Genomic DNA, 17,018 nt, shown 5'->3' with positions numbered 1-17,018 from the left:
ATGCAAAACCATAAACCTTTTAGAAGAAAACAGAATAATCTTTGTGACCTTACTTGACCTTCTGAGACAAGCTTTTAGAAACATTCCTTAAGACTTATCAAAATCATATACCTAAGGAAGGCTATGGGAGACAAAGAAGTATTTCTTTAAAAGATAGTATTTTTCCCTAAGATTTTCAAAAATACAATCTTGAGTATAAATTGTGTGAGTATTGAAAAATAAAGAATGGTTAGAGACTTCTAAAAAAAAAGATATTATTTTTCATCTATTAGACTAACAAGAATTATGGTACTTAGTGTGGTCCAGGATATGAAGAGCGAGGCAAATCCCCTACACTCAAAGGAAAAGAAAAAGGAAAAGAAAAGGAAAAAGGATTTGTACATCCTTTTGCAAGAGTAACACAATAATATAAACAATTTAATGCCCTTTGGGCAATTTCACTTTTAGGAAGTCATTGTGATGAAACAATCAGGTAAGTGCAAAGTACAAACACACACAGGAGCATACACACAAGAATGTCCATTGAAATAAAGAAAAAAAAAGCAGTAACCTATGTACTATTTTTGAAAGATATATTTGAAAGCTATTTTAAAGACAAAAATATGTGCTGCAACAACAATTACTAATATCCTTAGTGGACAGTGAAAATGTTATCACCAAATAACACCAGCTGAAAATATAGTGCCCACTATGTTTGTAAAGACCGAATTTGCAAGCAGTTTTTACAATAGCCTGGTGTTAACTCTTGATCTGGATACGAATTTATTAAGCAAATTGAAATTACTTGTATTACGCTTCTGTCTTCCCAATTACTGCAAGCATTTAGTTAATATGTATACACTTAGGATTTTTTAGCTACGATGAAGTAACTAGCACTTTTAATCTCTACTTCCAAAAAGGCAATTACAAGCTGCCTTGTACTTTATAACTGATGAAAATCTGTTTCTTTCGAAAAACCTTGCATAAGACACAGTTGTTGATCGTTGAGGAATTCATAAGTGGCTAGATCGTTTAATTGTGGTCAGCAGGTAGGTTCCCCATGTTCTAACATTGCACTTGAGATACAATGAAAGAAAATAAAAAAGAAAACATTACCTCTTCCGGAAACCCCACCTGCTAAGGTCACATACCTTGATTCTTGCTTTCTCTATAAATTCTAGAGGGGTTTTTCCAAACTCAAATCCAGCTCCAATCCAAGGAATCCAGCCCCCTATGCACGGGGGTCCACGCAAGTTCTTCCGCTGAAGAAATAATAAAAGAGCAACACAACCTAAGATTATAACCACTGTTGGGGAAATGAATTCCATGTTTTTGTCTAGCACCTTCCTGAATCAGAGAAGGGAAAAGTCTCGCTGCTGTGGTACTTGCTCCTTCCCCCAGAACAGGGCACCCTCCCGACCTCCCAACTTTCCGCTTTTCCTTTTGCAGCTTGTTCGCCTTCCTAAGTGTAGCCTCCTTTCCCCGCCCCAATTTTTGGGTAACTTTTGCATCATCACTCCCTCCTACGTCCACTTTTCTTTCAAGTTCTGGCCACGCGGGACGGAAGGAAGGGGCTGGATCCTGCTCGTGTGGGCGCAGGGGGTGGAGGAAGAGAAGTGGCGCTGTTGCCATGGAGACCGGGGCTGGTGGCGCGGCGGGCGGCTCGTCCGCGACCAATCAGAGAACTCGGTCCAGGAGGGGCGGAGCCACGCAGACTACATTTCCCAGAAGCCTCGCGGGCTTCGCGTTGTTTTCCGAATTCACCCCACTGGGCTGCTCAAGCCCGAGGCTGCTAGGGAGAGGGTGCAGGTTCGGTGGGCCCATCTGGCGGAGTCGAGCAAGGCAAATGGTCCCCGCCCCGCCGATCGCCGGTTGAGGAGGAGCCGCTCTGGCCAGGTGGCAGGCCAGCCGCGGCGCGGGGCGCGGGCCAGAAGGGGCGTATCGTCCTCCCGTGCTGCTGCTGAATGTCGACTCCGGAGGATGAGGAGAGGCTCTCGCCGCTCGCCCAGAGATGGCCCCGCGCGAGCAAGTTCCTCCTGTCGGGCTGCGCGGCCACCGTGGCCGAGCTAGGTACCCGGCCGTCCAGCCTGGGCCTCCCCCGCGAGTCGTCGAGGGGTCGCGCGGGGGTGGGGGACCGGGCGGGTGGCTTCGTTTCTGGGTGGATGCAGCCCTCTTGGTCCACACCTGTCCTGCAGGTGTGGCAGGGTGGGGGCAAGGCCAACCTTGTAAGGAGGAGGGATTGGAGGTCACGAAGGTCTCTTCCTTCCAATTTCGTCTCCCTCGGGTGTGCTATTGCGCCTGAATGTGTCCGTTTAGAAGCTTCCTGAGCTGTCATTCCTCTATAGGGATCATTTTCTCTTTCGTGAGGATGCCCTTTTTAAAACCCAGTCCACTCTTCATCTTTATTGAGGTCATCTCTGTTACTTATATTCTTACGCAGCCTCACTATATCGTTGTGTTTTGGGTCCAAGTTGTGAACCCAACCTGTGGGACTTAAGTTCGTTACCCATCACTTACCGAGCATCCACTCAGCATCTGCCAGTTGACCTCTTTGCGTGGAACTCAACTATACTGTGTTTACCTTGCAGGACTCTGAGAAGTTAATAATATATAAACGTTAAACCCAAGGCAAGGCAACCGCTAATTGCAACAGTATTATGACAGTGCTGGAGACAGTAGAGATAGAGTTCAGAAGACCCAGCCCTGACCTTCTTACAGGCTGGTGGGGAGACATGCAGAGACAGACAATTACATTATGCTACTTATTATAATGAAGATGTTATTAAGTATCATAAGAGCAGAGAGGATGAACAGTTACATCTGCATAAGCAAGTCAGAGAAAACTTAAGGGGCTACCTAGAGCAGAACTATGATGCCCTTGCAAGAACAGGTGGTGTTTCTTCCAAGAATTTTGTGACTAGAGTGCCTGTGTTTTCCCTGCCTTCACTGTGCATTTTAAGATTACCCTTTCATTTTCTTGCCCGTTAAAAAAAAAAAAAAAAAAAAGGAATAGCTTGGATGTGTAAATGTTAGTTTGTCCTGTTCTAAAATGAGTGTACTTTGTATTTCCAGCAGAGGCAGAACATGATCTGTTGTTTGCCCTTAGTGCTCCTCCACTCTTGCCCTTTGGACCCTCTGTTTGTTTTTCTTTCTCTTCTCCCAAAGCTGATGGCGAATTTTTATTATTCATTGTTTCTACTGAAATACAATTCATTAACTTAAACAGATTTTAAAAGCAGATTGCTAAATGATTAGGTATGTTTCCGGTTTTGTTTTGTTTTGTTTTTTTTAACCTGATGTTCCCCCTGTGACCAATGGCTTTTGTAAAGGAACATTCCTCCTGTTAAAATTTCATGGAGAATTGAATGGGGGAAGGGGAATCAAAATATGAGATGGTTTTGAGTACAAAATGATTTAGGATCAGAACCTGAAGCATTATTTAAGTAACCAGCAAGAAAACCAAAGTGATTTTAAGAGGCATAACCTATGCTAATATAGAGGTGCCTATATCTTAAGACTTTTCAGGTTTCATATGTCAACAGAGGATTGCTTAAATTCTCTATGTGCACACAACTTGTGTTTTAGAAAAACCAACAGCAAGATAATTAACTTTTCCAAAGACCAGTGGTTAAGACTGAATATTCTCTTCCCCCGTCTCTGTGTTCTCTTGGAAAAGGCATAGCTATGGTTTTGTATCAGGTGGTGGTCACTGAAAAGACTTACTTAATGTCACTAATGTTAATGAACTTATCTGAATCATTGTGTGTATAAAGTTATGAGCTTGATCTTCCTTATGTGAGCCAGTTAGCTTCACTCTGTTTCCAGATGAGAGGTCTATCTCTAATTCAAGATGTAATCATTAGGGAAAAATTTTTCAAGTACAGGTGGTATTTGTAAGGAAGCCATGCATAAAACTCATCAGTGCTGGAAAACCAACTCAACATATTCCTTAATTGAAAGAATATTGAGCCTGCCACCCTTTGATATAAAAGACATGATAAACCCTATGTTGCATCTTCTCTTTCTCAGACATCAGGTCAGTGATTCGTCTACATGCAAACATCACCCACGAAATGACAGAATTCAGCTTCATCTGGCATTTATTAAGAACCTGTCATAACTAGTACAGTATTCTAAAAGTCACATTGGCTCTTAATCATGGTTGCAGTCCAGGGCACATCACAGGCAATGGATACTGGAAATTATTCACATTGGAAGGCAAACATTAAGGACTAAAGTAGGTTTTGGACTGAAATTTCTGACTGAAAAAGAACCCAAGGGCTTGTCACTTTTTGCTTTCTTTCTGGTGCTCTGGGGCTGCTCTGGGACAGTGATTCTCAAATTTGGGAGTGTATAAGAATCAACTGATGTCTAAACCCCATCAACCTACTGAGACTCCACAGGCGTGGGGCTAGGAAATGTGTAATTTTTAACAACCTCCCTGGCTGATTCTGATGTATTCTGAAATTTGAGAATCACCCATCTTGTGCTGACTAAAATATGGGTCCTGTGATTTTTTAAAAAATTTTGTTTGTTTCTCTGAATGTTATGGGTTTCCCCCTCGTTTTGTTTTTGTTGTTGTTGTTAGCAACCTTTCCCCTCGATCTCACAAAAACTCGACTCCAAATACAAGGAGAAGCTGCCCTTGCTCGGTTGGGAGACGGTGCAAGAGAGTCTGCTCCCTATAGGGGCATGGTGCGCACGGCCCTGGGGATTGTCCAAGAGGAAGGCTTTCTAAAGCTCTGGCAAGGAGTGACACCTGCCATTTACAGACACATAGGTATTTATCTTGATTCTAGCTGGTGAGTTTGTCACGAGTTCTGTGTTTGTCTCCTCTGCTTTCCTGTTGAGCTGTGTTCAAAAGCCAGCTAGTTTTCTTCTGCTAATATGATAAATGAATATAAGGTTATTAAGGAATTATAGCCTTAGGGTTTTAGAAATGCATACAGAAGTATTTAGGGATGAACTGTCATGATGTCTCTAATGTAACTGAAAATAATTAAGCAAAAAAAAAAAAAGATGCAAATATGGTGAAAATGTTAGCAATTGATAAATCTCCATGATAGATATATAGGGAATTGTATTAGTTTTCTCTACTCTTCTGTATGCTTGAAAATCTTCCTAATAAAAATGTTTTTTATTTAAGTTTAAGAAAGAAAAAGATGAATAGTTGATTTTTTTTCCACTTGAGGAACTTTAAACACAAAATTAAAAATATTTTTTTTACATTCTTTGAAAATTAAACTATATTTGAGTGCAATGCCTCACCAGTCTCTGTCCCATGTGTCAGAGGCCAGGTTGATCTGAAAGTGAACAGGGATGACTGTCTAATCCAACCTTGGCAATAGAGTAAATGCAACACAGGTGATTTTTTCCTCAGTTCTCTGGCTACCTAGGTGGGTCCTTAGTCACTCTGAAAGGAAAGTAGTCGAAATTACACTGCTGCCAATGAGAACACTCTTCTGCTCTGCTTCCAAAGGGGCACTCACATAGATAGGAGTTGCTGAGTTGCAGCTTGTGGACAGGAGAATAAACTTGCCTTCAAAAGGAGATAGGACGGGTATGGCGTTTTTCTTCTCTAATCATAATCATTCCTCAAATACGTAGGGACCCTTGATCAGAAAAGTGCCCAGTACTGATGTTTACCAGCTCTGTGTTTTTAAAGCTTCAGTTCTCCAGATGAGCAGGTTAGAGTGTATTCACCAAGAACTGTCCAGAAGTGTGATTAGACTGTTATTGTTTTGGTGCTTTGTATGTTTTTGAATATCTTAAAATACTTCATTAAACTTCTTCAGATATCAAGAAAAGCTCTCTATATGAGTACCATGTACTGATTTTCACAATTTTTCTTTTTCATTCTTTTTTTTTTTGATAGTTTCTCCTTGCTTCCCATTATCGTCTTGAGTTTTACTTCTTTTCATTTGTATTTTGTTGACCACCATCTGTGGTTTTACAGTTAAGATTCATTTCATATGTTTGACACTTGACTGAAAAATTACCTTAACATAATAAATTATCCAGTGAAGTTGTGCATGTTTATTGAGTGAAAATGCCTGCTGTGTACTAAGCTCTGTACTAGGGCATATAGTATAATGAAAAGACACAAAACCCGCCTTGAAACGCTCATGGTCTGATGGAAAGATGAACAAGAAAATCAAGTTAATTTCTAATCAAGATGATAAATGCCGTATTAGACACATGCCTGGATAGTTCTGGGGGATCAGAGAAGCATGGCAGGTGCAATGACAGCCTAGAACACTGGAGGCCAGGTCAGAGGGTACGGAATACATGTTCTTTGAGTTGAGTATTGAAAGAATAGGAGGAGTTAGCAAGTCAGGAAAGGGAGAAGCCATTCAAGAAAGATCAGATAACACAGGAGAAGGCCTGAGGTTTTAAAAGGCATGCCCATTTGGAGAACCATCAAGACCAGGTGTCCGAAGCCTAGGGTGTGTCAGAGAAAGACACAGCTAGAGATGTTGACCAGGCCATGTCAAAGCATCCTCTTATTTTATTAAACACAGGGCCAGATTCACCCTTTCAATGCTCTGTCTTGCACAGTGTACTCTGGAGGTCGAATGGTCACTTACGAACATCTCCGTGAAGTTGTGTTTGGCAAAAGTGAAGATAAGCATTATCCCCTTTGGTAAGTTTTGTTTTGAAAATAATATACTGTATTGTACAACAGAGGGAATATAGCCAATATTTTATAATAACTATAAATGGAGCCTAACCTTTAAAAATTATGAATCACTATATTGTACACCTGTAAATTCTTTAATGTTGTACATCAACTATACTTCAATTAAAAAAGAAAAAGAAAATATACTAGTGCCCGGAAGGTTTTACTATTTATCCATTAGATTTGTATAAAATTGTGCATTTGTACCAAAATTGCCTCAAGGTATAGGCTTAAAATAATAAATAATTACAATAAAAATCCAAATAATTGAACATTTACTGCATATTGTATACAAACATACATGTATATACCTATATAAAATTATGTGTATATTATTTAATATTTTAATATTAAAAGAATTCTTATGGAGCACCTTCTTTATGCCTCTTTCTACTGAGAAACCCTAAGCTTTAGAGTCAAACAGACATGGGCTCATATTCCTGCTCTATTTCCATGTAGCCTGGGCAAACTACTTCACCTTTTTTATCTTCAGTTTTCTCTGCTCTGGAAGTTAATACCTACAACCAGGATTTTGTTTTTGTAAGATTAGATGAGATGATGAATGTAAGTGCCTATCGCTTATAACATTTAAAATAGAAACAGAGAAAAATAGGTTAATACAAGTAAAATACACAGAACTCCAGTAGATCAATAAAAACTACATAAAGAACATAAAAGGAAAAATCAAGAAAGGATATCAACAGGCAACTCACAGAAGAAGGAATGTAAGTGTTCATTAAACATGTAAAAATGTTTACATTTACATGTAAAAATGTAAAAAACCTCACCAGTAATCAGGGAAATTAATTATAAGCACTTTTAGCCATTAAACTGTTAAGGGGAATGTAAGTTACTATAACCTTTTTGGAGCATAAAGTTTACCTGTTAAAATTTTTAAATGTGTAGTCCTTTGACCTGGCAACTCCTCCTTTATGATTAGAATCATTCAGAAATATTTGTACCTATGCATAGAGTCTCTCTCACACACACATGCACACAAAGATATGGACTGTAGCAGTGTTGATAATAGCAAAATTTTTTAATTTAAATAACTAGCAATTTGGAAGTAGTCAAATAAGTTATGAGACATTTATACAGGGAGATATAACACAGCTATTTGAAGAATGGGTTTTATATGAAGAACATATAAAGATGCCTACAATATCTTTTTTGGGCTGAAAAAAAAAAAATCCAAGTCACAACTATAAGAAAAGGGCAATAAGTAGAATTTCATCTTCCAGGCAAAATCTCTTGGTGCTGTTTTTGAAAAATTGTAATGTTTTAAGCTATACTAGTTGCTTTCCCAGAGTTGGGGAAGGAATGAAGAAGTTCTTGCATTCTGTAATTTCTTCCAGATGAGAAAGGGTTAGGTAAGGAGTTCAAAGGAAACATGTCACCGAAGCCAGCTCTCAGGGTGGATTGCCTCCGTGTCCTCTGACCCAGTCAGAACAATTCACTCAGTCACTGGGTCTTTACTGAGTGATTATGCTGTGTCAGTCCTATACTTAGTACCGAGGATATAGTGATGAAAAAGGCATGGTCCTCCGACATAGTCCCTGACTAGACTCACGGTAATAGACACAGATGCCTAAATAAGTAGAATCATGTAACAATCACACAGGAGGTGTGGTTATGGGATTCGAAAAGAGAAAAACCAGTGGTAACATACTGCACCCATCGCTGTGAGGAGAAACAGTCATGCTCATAGGTGATTGGTGGGAGCAAGAATTGATACAAGTATTGTGAAAAGGAACTTGGCAGGATCAATCAAATGTCATATAAATGTTCACATTTCTTAGTGAAGAGTTAGCTGCTTATATAAATTATGGAGTGGTCATAAAATGGAATGCTATGAAACTGTTTTTTAAATGAGGCAGCTCTATATGAATTGACAGAGATAACCTTTAAGAGCAGAACAGTATACAACCTGGCATTCTGCATTTGTACTTTTGTTTTGTTTGTTTGTTTATTTTTTGCGGTACGCGGGCCTCTCACTGTTGTGGCCGCTCCCATTGCGGAGTGCAGGCTCCGGACGCGGACGCGCAGGCTCAGCGGCCATGGCTCACGGGCCCAGCCACTCCGCGGCATGTGGGAATCTTCCCGGACCGGGGCACGAACCCATGTCCCCTGCATAGGCAGGTGGACTCTCAACCACTGTGCCACCAGGGAAGCCCTGCATTTGTACTTTAAAAAAAGATACTTTATATATATGCGCACGTGTGCACAAGCCGTCAGCTGTAACTTAGTGGTTAAGACTGTGGACTGTGCACTCAGACTGCCTGGGGGTTACATCTTGGCTGTACTCCTCACTGTGTGAGCTGTCATTTAACTGCGTTGTGCCTCAGTCTCCTCACCCGTAAAGAGGAAATAACAGTGGTACTAATGTCATAGAGTCTATCTGAGAATTAAATGATATTTGTAAAAGTGCTTAAAACAGTGCCTGATGTAATGCATTCAGTGAACGCATTGTTATTATCTCCAGAAAAGTATAAGAGAAACTAGTCGTTGCGATCACTTCAGAAGAGGGGAACTGGGGATAGGGACCCTTTTCTACTCTGTACTCATTTGTACCTCTTCAAATATTGTTTTAGAGTACAAAGAAATTAGCTACCCCTCTCCCCCCAAGAGGCCACTGCCATAATCTCAGTAGAAGATGACTGGGGCTTGTCCCGAGACAGGAGCAGCTGGAGTAGGGAGAAGATGAAGGATTCAGGGCATGTTTAAGTACAATAGCCTAGACTTGTTCCCTGTTGGCTCCAGGAGGTGAGGACGAGGAAGAGTCCAGGGACAGAAAGAGTTTCTTCAAAGAGAGGAGCATTGTCAAAACCCCTTCCCCTTGGAAAACTACTAAAATAGTAATCCATAACATTTGACTTACCCGGGCTTCCCTGGTGGCGCAGTGGTTGGGAGTCCGCCTGCCGATGCAGGGGACACGGGTTCGTGTCCCGGTCCGGGAAGATCCCACATGCCGCGGAGCGGCTGGGCCCGTGAGCCATGGCTGCTGAGCCTGCGTGTCGGGAAAGGCCACAACAGTGAGAGGCCCACGTACTGAAAAAAAAAAAAAAAAAAAAAAAAATTGACCTACCAGCCTTTGTCTGTTAAACTGATTACATCAATGCTGTTTTTATTCTCCTGTGGTCAGAATTAAACTGTAGTTAAACTATGTCTTTGAAGCAACTGCCCTTCCTTTGAATTTCAGGCCATGAAAGGCCCCTGGCACTTCAGATTTGAATTTCGACGCCTCCGGGTCCTTGAACCCTCCCATCAGTAAACAGACAAACCTCTGTGATTTGTCTGGGTCTATTCTTTGCTTCACTGTGTCTTAAATCTCTTAATGCAGGGGCTGTACCAGCATATTATTCCCTACAGAATCTGTGAAATTGATAGCAACCTTTAAAAAAATGTATCCCCTTTTATAATTAGGAAATCAGTGATTGGAGGGATGATGGCTGGTGTTGTTGGCCAATTTTTAGCCAACCCAACTGACCTAGTGAAGGTTCAGATGCAAATGGAAGGAAAAAGGAAACTTGAAGGAAAACCACTGCGGTAAGTTCTCCAACCAATGAGTAACTTTCCTCTCCCCCTTGAACATTCCCTAATGACTTATGCATTTTTGTAACCCAACATTCAGGAAAGACATTAATTCTGACTCTTAATTTGGAAGTGGTGTTCACTAAGGGGAGAGGTGAGATGGACCTTTTCTTTGCCTGACAATGTGTACATGTTCTCTACCAGACAGATTGTACATATGCATCGCTCTTTGCTGCTTTCCCAGACAAGGCAGCTAGATTTGTCCCCTACTGCAGCTTGATATAAAGAGTCTGATCATTAACAGTTGCCCTGGTGTGAATTCTGATTCTGCCACTGTGGCTTGGCATTGTGGAAGTCACTTAACATTTCTAGTCTGTTTCTTCATCTTTAAAAGGGACTGTCTCAGATGGTTTGACAGAGTGCCTGGCTCATGAGGTGCCAGAAAGCTTGCTTTCTTTCCCTTTCTCTCTGAAGGAAGGGAAATAGCAAGGTGAACCTTGCAAATTGTTCCTCCTTCCCTAATTTCGCTCCTCTTTTCCCAAATTTTTATTATTATTATGCTGTTGTGATATAAAATTCTCCTATTGCACTACCCTATATTGTCAAAGTCTGCCTTTCTTCAAAGGGCCTCTTGTTCAACAATTTACTAAAATACCACTTAGGCAGTTTCCCCTGGGAAAGGGGCAAGTCTTGCAGATAGATAGACAGACCTCTCCCAGGAAAGAGGAAAAGTGCAGGATGCCCTGAGTTGAGTATGAAGGGGTCTGATCCTCTGAACACTGCGGGTGTGCCGCTGAGCCAGAGGTCAGGGGGGGTTGGGGGCCTCCTTTGGAGGTTCACCACGATCACTGCCCTCTGCTCTGCTGCTCTTCCAGCTGACTCAGTGGAAAGTGGGGTTGGGCTGTGGCAGTCCAGGCCCCCTTCCCAACAGGGAGATAAGTAACATGTACAGCAGAGGAGAAAAGGGTACCGCACTGACTTAACCAAGTAGTTTACAGAATCCCAGGACCCGTTTTGTCATCCTGTAACAACTTCTGATTACTATGTAGCAGGGTGAAGTAATGTTGCCTTGGTTTGATACATGGAGAGAAGGAACCGTTGGGGTCCAGCAATGTCTGAGTTTTAACTGATCACCTCAATGTTTTTCCTTCTCTGTCTCTAATGTTGGACATTTTGGGTTTGATATAATAGGAAAAAGTATTTAATGTTGTAAAGAGCATGAACCTTGGGATCAGACAATCTGGAATTCAAATCCAGCCTTTGCCACATTTTAGCTCTGTTACCCTAGTCAAGTTCCTTAACCTCCCTAAGCCTCAGTTTCTTCAGATGAAAATTTGAATAATAATACATACTTCATAGAGTTTTCAGGAATAACTTGTATCTTATGTATATAAAAAATCTGGTGCTTAATAAGTGCACAATAAATGTGCAATTGTTAATGTGACCTCATTCGTGAGCATATTTCTTATATAGCATAATAGCAATTATGAATGTCCTTCTTTTTGGTAAGACTCAGAGAGTTTAATGCCTGAGTAGAAGCCACACAGCTAGTAAGTAGTAAGATGGCATTTGACACCAGGTATGTCTGACTATATAAAACCCAGGCTTTTATTTTATATCATAGGTTTCCACATTCGGTTCATGGTTCAGCACCATTTTTCATCTGTGTATAGAAAAATGTGCAAAATAAAGGCAAGATAATAAATTTTCATAAAGCCCAAAGTATTCAGTTTTAAGAACTCTTATGAAATTTTCCTCCCTCCTTTTTGGTCTAAAAATATCACTTCTTTTATGAGATGATATGAGAATTGATTTTTTTTGATGTTATTTGGTAAAATTGCAAAATTTGAAGGTCTCCCACAATACTAGTAAAATGAACTCAGAGGTCTGATAACCACTATTCCTGCCTATAGTTAATATGGGCACAGATGATGTAAAATATCAAGAAAGGAGTTTTAATCTGTTTAATAATCTGAGAAGAGGATGTCACAGTTTATAAAGCTCTCCATAAAAAAGTGTTTAAATCAAAAGTGGGCCTTTTTTCTAAAAAACTAATAAGTTTATCTGGAAATTAGACTTACGTGGATTGCTTTAATTTCTAACAATTCTAGATAGTTAAGATGTTACTTTACTCTAAGTCATAACAGCTATAGGCAAAGCTTATACAATTGCATTCCAAACACAGGAACGCATAGAGTTTTCACATTTATTATTATTTTCCTTTAGATTTCGTGGTGTGCATCACGCATTTGCAAAAATCTTAGCTGAAGGAGGAATACGTGGGCTTTGGGCAGGCTGGGTACCCAATATACAAAGAGCAGCGCTGGTGAATATGGGAGGTAATGGAAACTTCATTGAATTCTGCGAAGTCCTAATCGCCTTCATCATTTTAATTATAAGCACTCCATCGGGGAAAATGAGAATATGTATTTTATTATTTTTAATAATATGTACTGGCAACAGTCTTCCCTTATGTTATAATGTCATAATTGAATATTTTCCCTAGAATATTTTCACTTTACTCTATGCTGATGTATGAAAAGGATTTCCTAAAACTAGCAAATTGTGACGATAAGGAGATAATACCAAACCATTTCTAAGGGCTATGCTCCACACCATACCTTCCTCTCAGATTCAAACTGGTATATGTACCGTATGTGATGGTCATTAAATGCAGACTACAAATCTTTCCCCCCAGTAATCCTGCTCCTCTTGCCGTGTAATCCATTCTGTACAGCTGGGCACCTCAGGCTGGAAATCTGAATGTTTCCTTAACTCATCCCCATCTCTCGCTTCCCATATTCAGTCATTAATTTCTCCTATCTTCTAAATATTTCTTAAATGCCCCCCTGCAGTATTATGCTAAGTGAAATAAGTCAGACAGAGAAAGACAAATACCATGTGATCTCAATGTGGAATCTAAAAAACAAAACAAAACAAAATGAAAACAGACTCATAGATGCAGAGAACGAACAGGAGGTTGCCAGAGGAGAGGAGGGTAGGAGGCCAAAATAGGTGAAGGGGATTAAGGGGTACAAACTTCCAGTTATAAAATAAATATGTCACAGGGATGTAATATACGGTATAAGGAACTATTACAGTAATATTGTGATAACTTTGTATGGGGACGGATGGTTACTAGACTTATTGTGGTGACCTTTTTATAATGTATGCACATGTCAGATCACTATGTAGTACACCTGGAATAACCATAACATTATACATTAACTATATTTCAATTAAAAGAAAGTTTCCCCCCTCATGTCTACTACCTTAGTATCCTTAAAATGACTGTTTTTACAGTAGTAACCATCAAAACACAACTAGACCACTGCCACAGCCCTCTAACTGGTCTCTTCCTCTGCCCTCAAATTTGTACCCAGTATCCATCGAGCTTTATCTAAAATACAGATCTGAACATGTTATTGGTATCTTTAAAACCCTTCACTGGCTTCTTATCACTCAGAGAATAAAGTGGAAATTTCATAACATAACACAGCAGGCCTGTATAATCCAACCTGTGTCTTCTGGGGTTGAGCAATTCATTGACTCTGGAGCAGAGAGGGAAGCAGAGTCCAGAGCTAAAATGTTCCACTGCCCGCACACACCAGACTCTTCCTCACCTCTGTACTCTCTGTCCTCATCCCTCTTCTTCTGTTTAGTTTTCTTCTGCAGATCGTTTCATACATAGCTGAGGTGTCTTCCCCACCCGTGTACTTTACCCAGACCTCCTGCAGCCGCCCCTCCCAGGTCACGGTGTGTTAGATGCCCTTTATATGTTTCCATAGTTCCCCGTGCTTATCTCTGTTACCGGTTTTACCTCATTTCATTGCTTTCTACTATGTGTCTATCTCCTCCTCTAGATTTTGAGCCCCCTGAAGGCAAGGACTATGTTTCATTTTTCTTCATTTCCCCAGTCCCTCGTACATAATCAACAAACATTTAGTGAATGAATCAATGGATGAAAGACTCCTAAGACCAAAATTATATGATTCTAAGAACCTGATAAATAGCATTTTTGAGAGGTATAGTAACATATCACTCAAACATCAAAGGGAGTAAATCTATTTTATATACTGCTATTTCAGTCCATTGATGTCTGCTGCATCATATTGGTGGATATTTTGGTTTTCAGGAAACCTTTCAGATTGTCGTTCTCAATTTATTGCTTCAAAATCTACTGCAGCCCAGATTTCTCTTTCAAGTTCCAGCTTATCTTAAATATATCACTTTGAATGTGTCCAACCCAAGCTCATTTACTAAATCACTTCCTTCTCTGTTCTTCCCAATCTCAAAATATGATATCATCATCTTTTTAGTTGAACAACCCAGAAACCTGGGCCTGATTTTGATCTCTTTGCTTTCCCTTGCTCCTTACAGCCAACCAGTCACCAAATCCAGCCAGTTCTGTCTTGCATACATATCTCAAGTTCATCCACTTCCCTTCATCCCTGGAGCCACTGCTCTGTCCAAGTAGTATTGATCTCCTCCTACTGGACCACTACAAATGTCTCCTAACTAGTCTCCCCACATACACCCCACAGCCATTTTGTCCCACTGTGCATCTGAAATTTTTCTAATCAGGATCACTGGGGCCTCTCATCTTACCTTAAAACATTTAAATTAGTCCATTCTCATTTTCCCATCTGCATAAATGGCAGCTGTGTCCTTCAAATTGTTCAAGCTCAAAACCTTGCCGTCATTTTTGCTTCCTTTCCTTCCCTCCATATTCAATCTGCTGGCCAATCCCTGTTGATCCTGTTGATTCTGTCTTCAAAACACCCGAACTCTGACCAGCACTCCACAACGCCTTTATCCAAGCCGCCATCATTTCTTATCCAAGCCGCCATCATTTCTTATCCAAGCCGCCATCATTTCTTACCAGAAGAACCGCGACAGCCTCATATCTAATCTGCCTTGTCTCCCGATAGTCTACTCTTAACAGAGCAGCCAGAGTGATCTTGTAAATCGTGGCCCCGGTCAGTCACTCCTTTGCTCAAATCATCCCCTTCTCCAACTCTTGCTGCCTCTGCTCCTGTTAAACTAGTGTTCTTGCTGTTCTTCTAACATACAAAGCTGACTTTGCCTCAGGGCTATAACACACGCTGTGGCTGTGGCTCTGCCCGGGACGCTTTGTCATAGATATCTACAAAGTGTACTTTCTCAAGCTTCCTTAAGGTATCTGCTCAAATATTATAGCGAGGTCTTCCCTGATCACCCTATTTAAATTCACATACACCAACCTTCCCCACCCTCACACGCTCGCTGTCCCCTCTCCTTGCCTTGTCTTCAGAGCAGTCACTACCATCCGAAATGCCATGTGTTTACTTACTTGTTTATTGTCTCAGCCTCCAACAAAGAATGGGGATTTTGTTCATTTTGTCCACGGCTCTTTCCCCAGAGCCTAGAATAGCGCCTACCACACAGCAGGTGCTCAGATATCTGGTGAATGATAAAATGCATCTACCCATTCTTACCTCTTTCCAATTCCCTTCTCTGTACTTTGGTGTATGTAATCTTTACAAAACTCCAGTATTGGGATCTATCCCTCCCCCGTTTAAAACCCTTCAACAGCTCTTCATTGTCATTAGGAAAAAAGTATACAAAACTTAATGTAGAATAATGACCAGGACCTTTTGTTTAAAGTGACGGAATCTCAACTCAACCTAACTTAGGCTAAAAAAAGGAATTCATCAGCTCCAACACTGAAAAGTGCAGGGGTTGAACTGACTAAGCAGAGCTGGATTCAGATGTTCAAATGATATAATTGGGTGTCTGTCTCTCTTCCTCTTTTCCTCCCCCTCCATCTGCTTTCCTCTGCTTGAGAACAAGAATGGGATCTTTCATCCTTCTACACATTCCTGCCCCATTCTTAGCGCATTCTTGACACAAAAGACATTCATTGTTGAATGAATGATATTTAAGCTTTTTCTTTTTCTATGTATTGCCAGATTTAACCACTTACGATACAGTGAAACACTACTTGGTTTTGAATACACCACTGGAGGACAATATCATGACTCATGGCTTATCAAGGTAAGACTGTTTTAGCTTGTCTCTTTCTATTTTTTCCTATCTCACCCTTTCTTCCATATTTGGCATAAATTCTAACTTTTGTCTCTTACGATTGAGAACCTACTGATATCACCCTTAAAGAAAGGCAATAGTACATTTATAAAGAACAATTTTCTTAAAAGTTTATTGCAGTTAAAATGGGGAAGGGAGGGGCAGAGTTGCAGAATGCTTCAGGTTAAACCTCCCCAAATATTTGCACCTTGATGGGGCCATCCCAGGGTCAGATTCTGATAACTGATTCTCCAACTCAATTCAACGGGTATATCTGAGCATCGTTTAGGTTAAAGGCACTGTGCAAGGCCCTGCAGTGGGTACAAAAGGTAAACCACACTCCTTCCCAGGGAGTGTACCAAGGGGAAAAAACAAGACTAGTGTAAAAAGACTGCACAGTAAGTGCTAAAAGAAAGAAACTAGTTACTGTAGAGTTGGGGTGGGAGGTGCAGAGAGAAAAAATAACCGCTCAGAAGGGCCTACGAAGGAGACAGAATTAGATAAGTGTTTTTGAAGGGCTGTGGCTTGTGACGGACAGAGACACGATAAAGAAGAGCATCCTAGGAAAGAGAAACAGCTTAAATTCTTTGCAACACAAGTTCAAATGATCCATTAGAGTGAGTTAACTTTATAGATGTCGAGGGTCCTTATGATTCTATTTAGCTTCTGATCCTGTTTCCAAATTCTAGACCCTTTATGCTATTTAGACAACCCTGAAAGTATGTGAGAAGTGCCAAATTAGTGATATCTGGAGATACAAATA

General features: G+C 40.6%; 2 protein-coding genes across 7 annotated transcripts in view; one reads left to right on the top strand and one right to left on the bottom strand.

Moving 5' to 3' along the window:
* Positions 1–1,554, bottom strand: part of CYP39A1 (cytochrome P450 family 39 subfamily A member 1) — a 65,103-nt gene extending 63,549 nt beyond the window's left edge. The window contains exon 1 of one of the 2 annotated variants that reach the window (XM_073810649.1): positions 1,131–1,554. In XM_073810649.1, the coding sequence (XP_073666750.1) occupies positions 1,131–1,307 (177 nt within the window). In that variant the 5' untranslated portion in view covers positions 1,308–1,554. The remainder of the gene's footprint in view (positions 1–1,130) is intronic. The other variant, XM_019950005.3, reaches the window with a different exon arrangement.
* Positions 1,555–1,743: 189 nt separating this feature from the next.
* The window catches only part of SLC25A27 (solute carrier family 25 member 27), a 29,956-nt gene continuing 14,681 nt past the window's right edge, over positions 1,744–17,018 (top strand). For all 5 annotated transcript variants that reach the window (XM_073810648.1, XM_004316107.4, XM_033864126.2 and 2 more), the window contains exons 1-6: positions 1,744–2,049; positions 4,568–4,759; positions 6,538–6,622; positions 10,082–10,204; positions 12,416–12,528; positions 16,141–16,225. In XM_073810648.1, the coding sequence (XP_073666749.1) occupies positions 1,944–2,049; positions 4,568–4,759; positions 6,538–6,622; positions 10,082–10,204; positions 12,416–12,528; positions 16,141–16,225 (704 nt within the window). In that variant the 5' untranslated portion in view covers positions 1,744–1,943. The remainder of the gene's footprint in view (positions 2,050–4,567; positions 4,760–6,537; positions 6,623–10,081; positions 10,205–12,415; positions 12,529–16,140; positions 16,226–17,018) is intronic.

The sequence above is a fragment of the Tursiops truncatus genome, chromosome 10, assembly GCF_011762595.2.
Source record: "Tursiops truncatus isolate mTurTru1 chromosome 10, mTurTru1.mat.Y, whole genome shotgun sequence".
NCBI classification, from domain to species: Eukaryota; Metazoa; Chordata; class Mammalia; order Artiodactyla; family Delphinidae; genus Tursiops; species Tursiops truncatus.
Note: the sequence above shows the minus strand (reverse complement) of the source record. Positions and strands in the feature narration are given on the sequence as shown.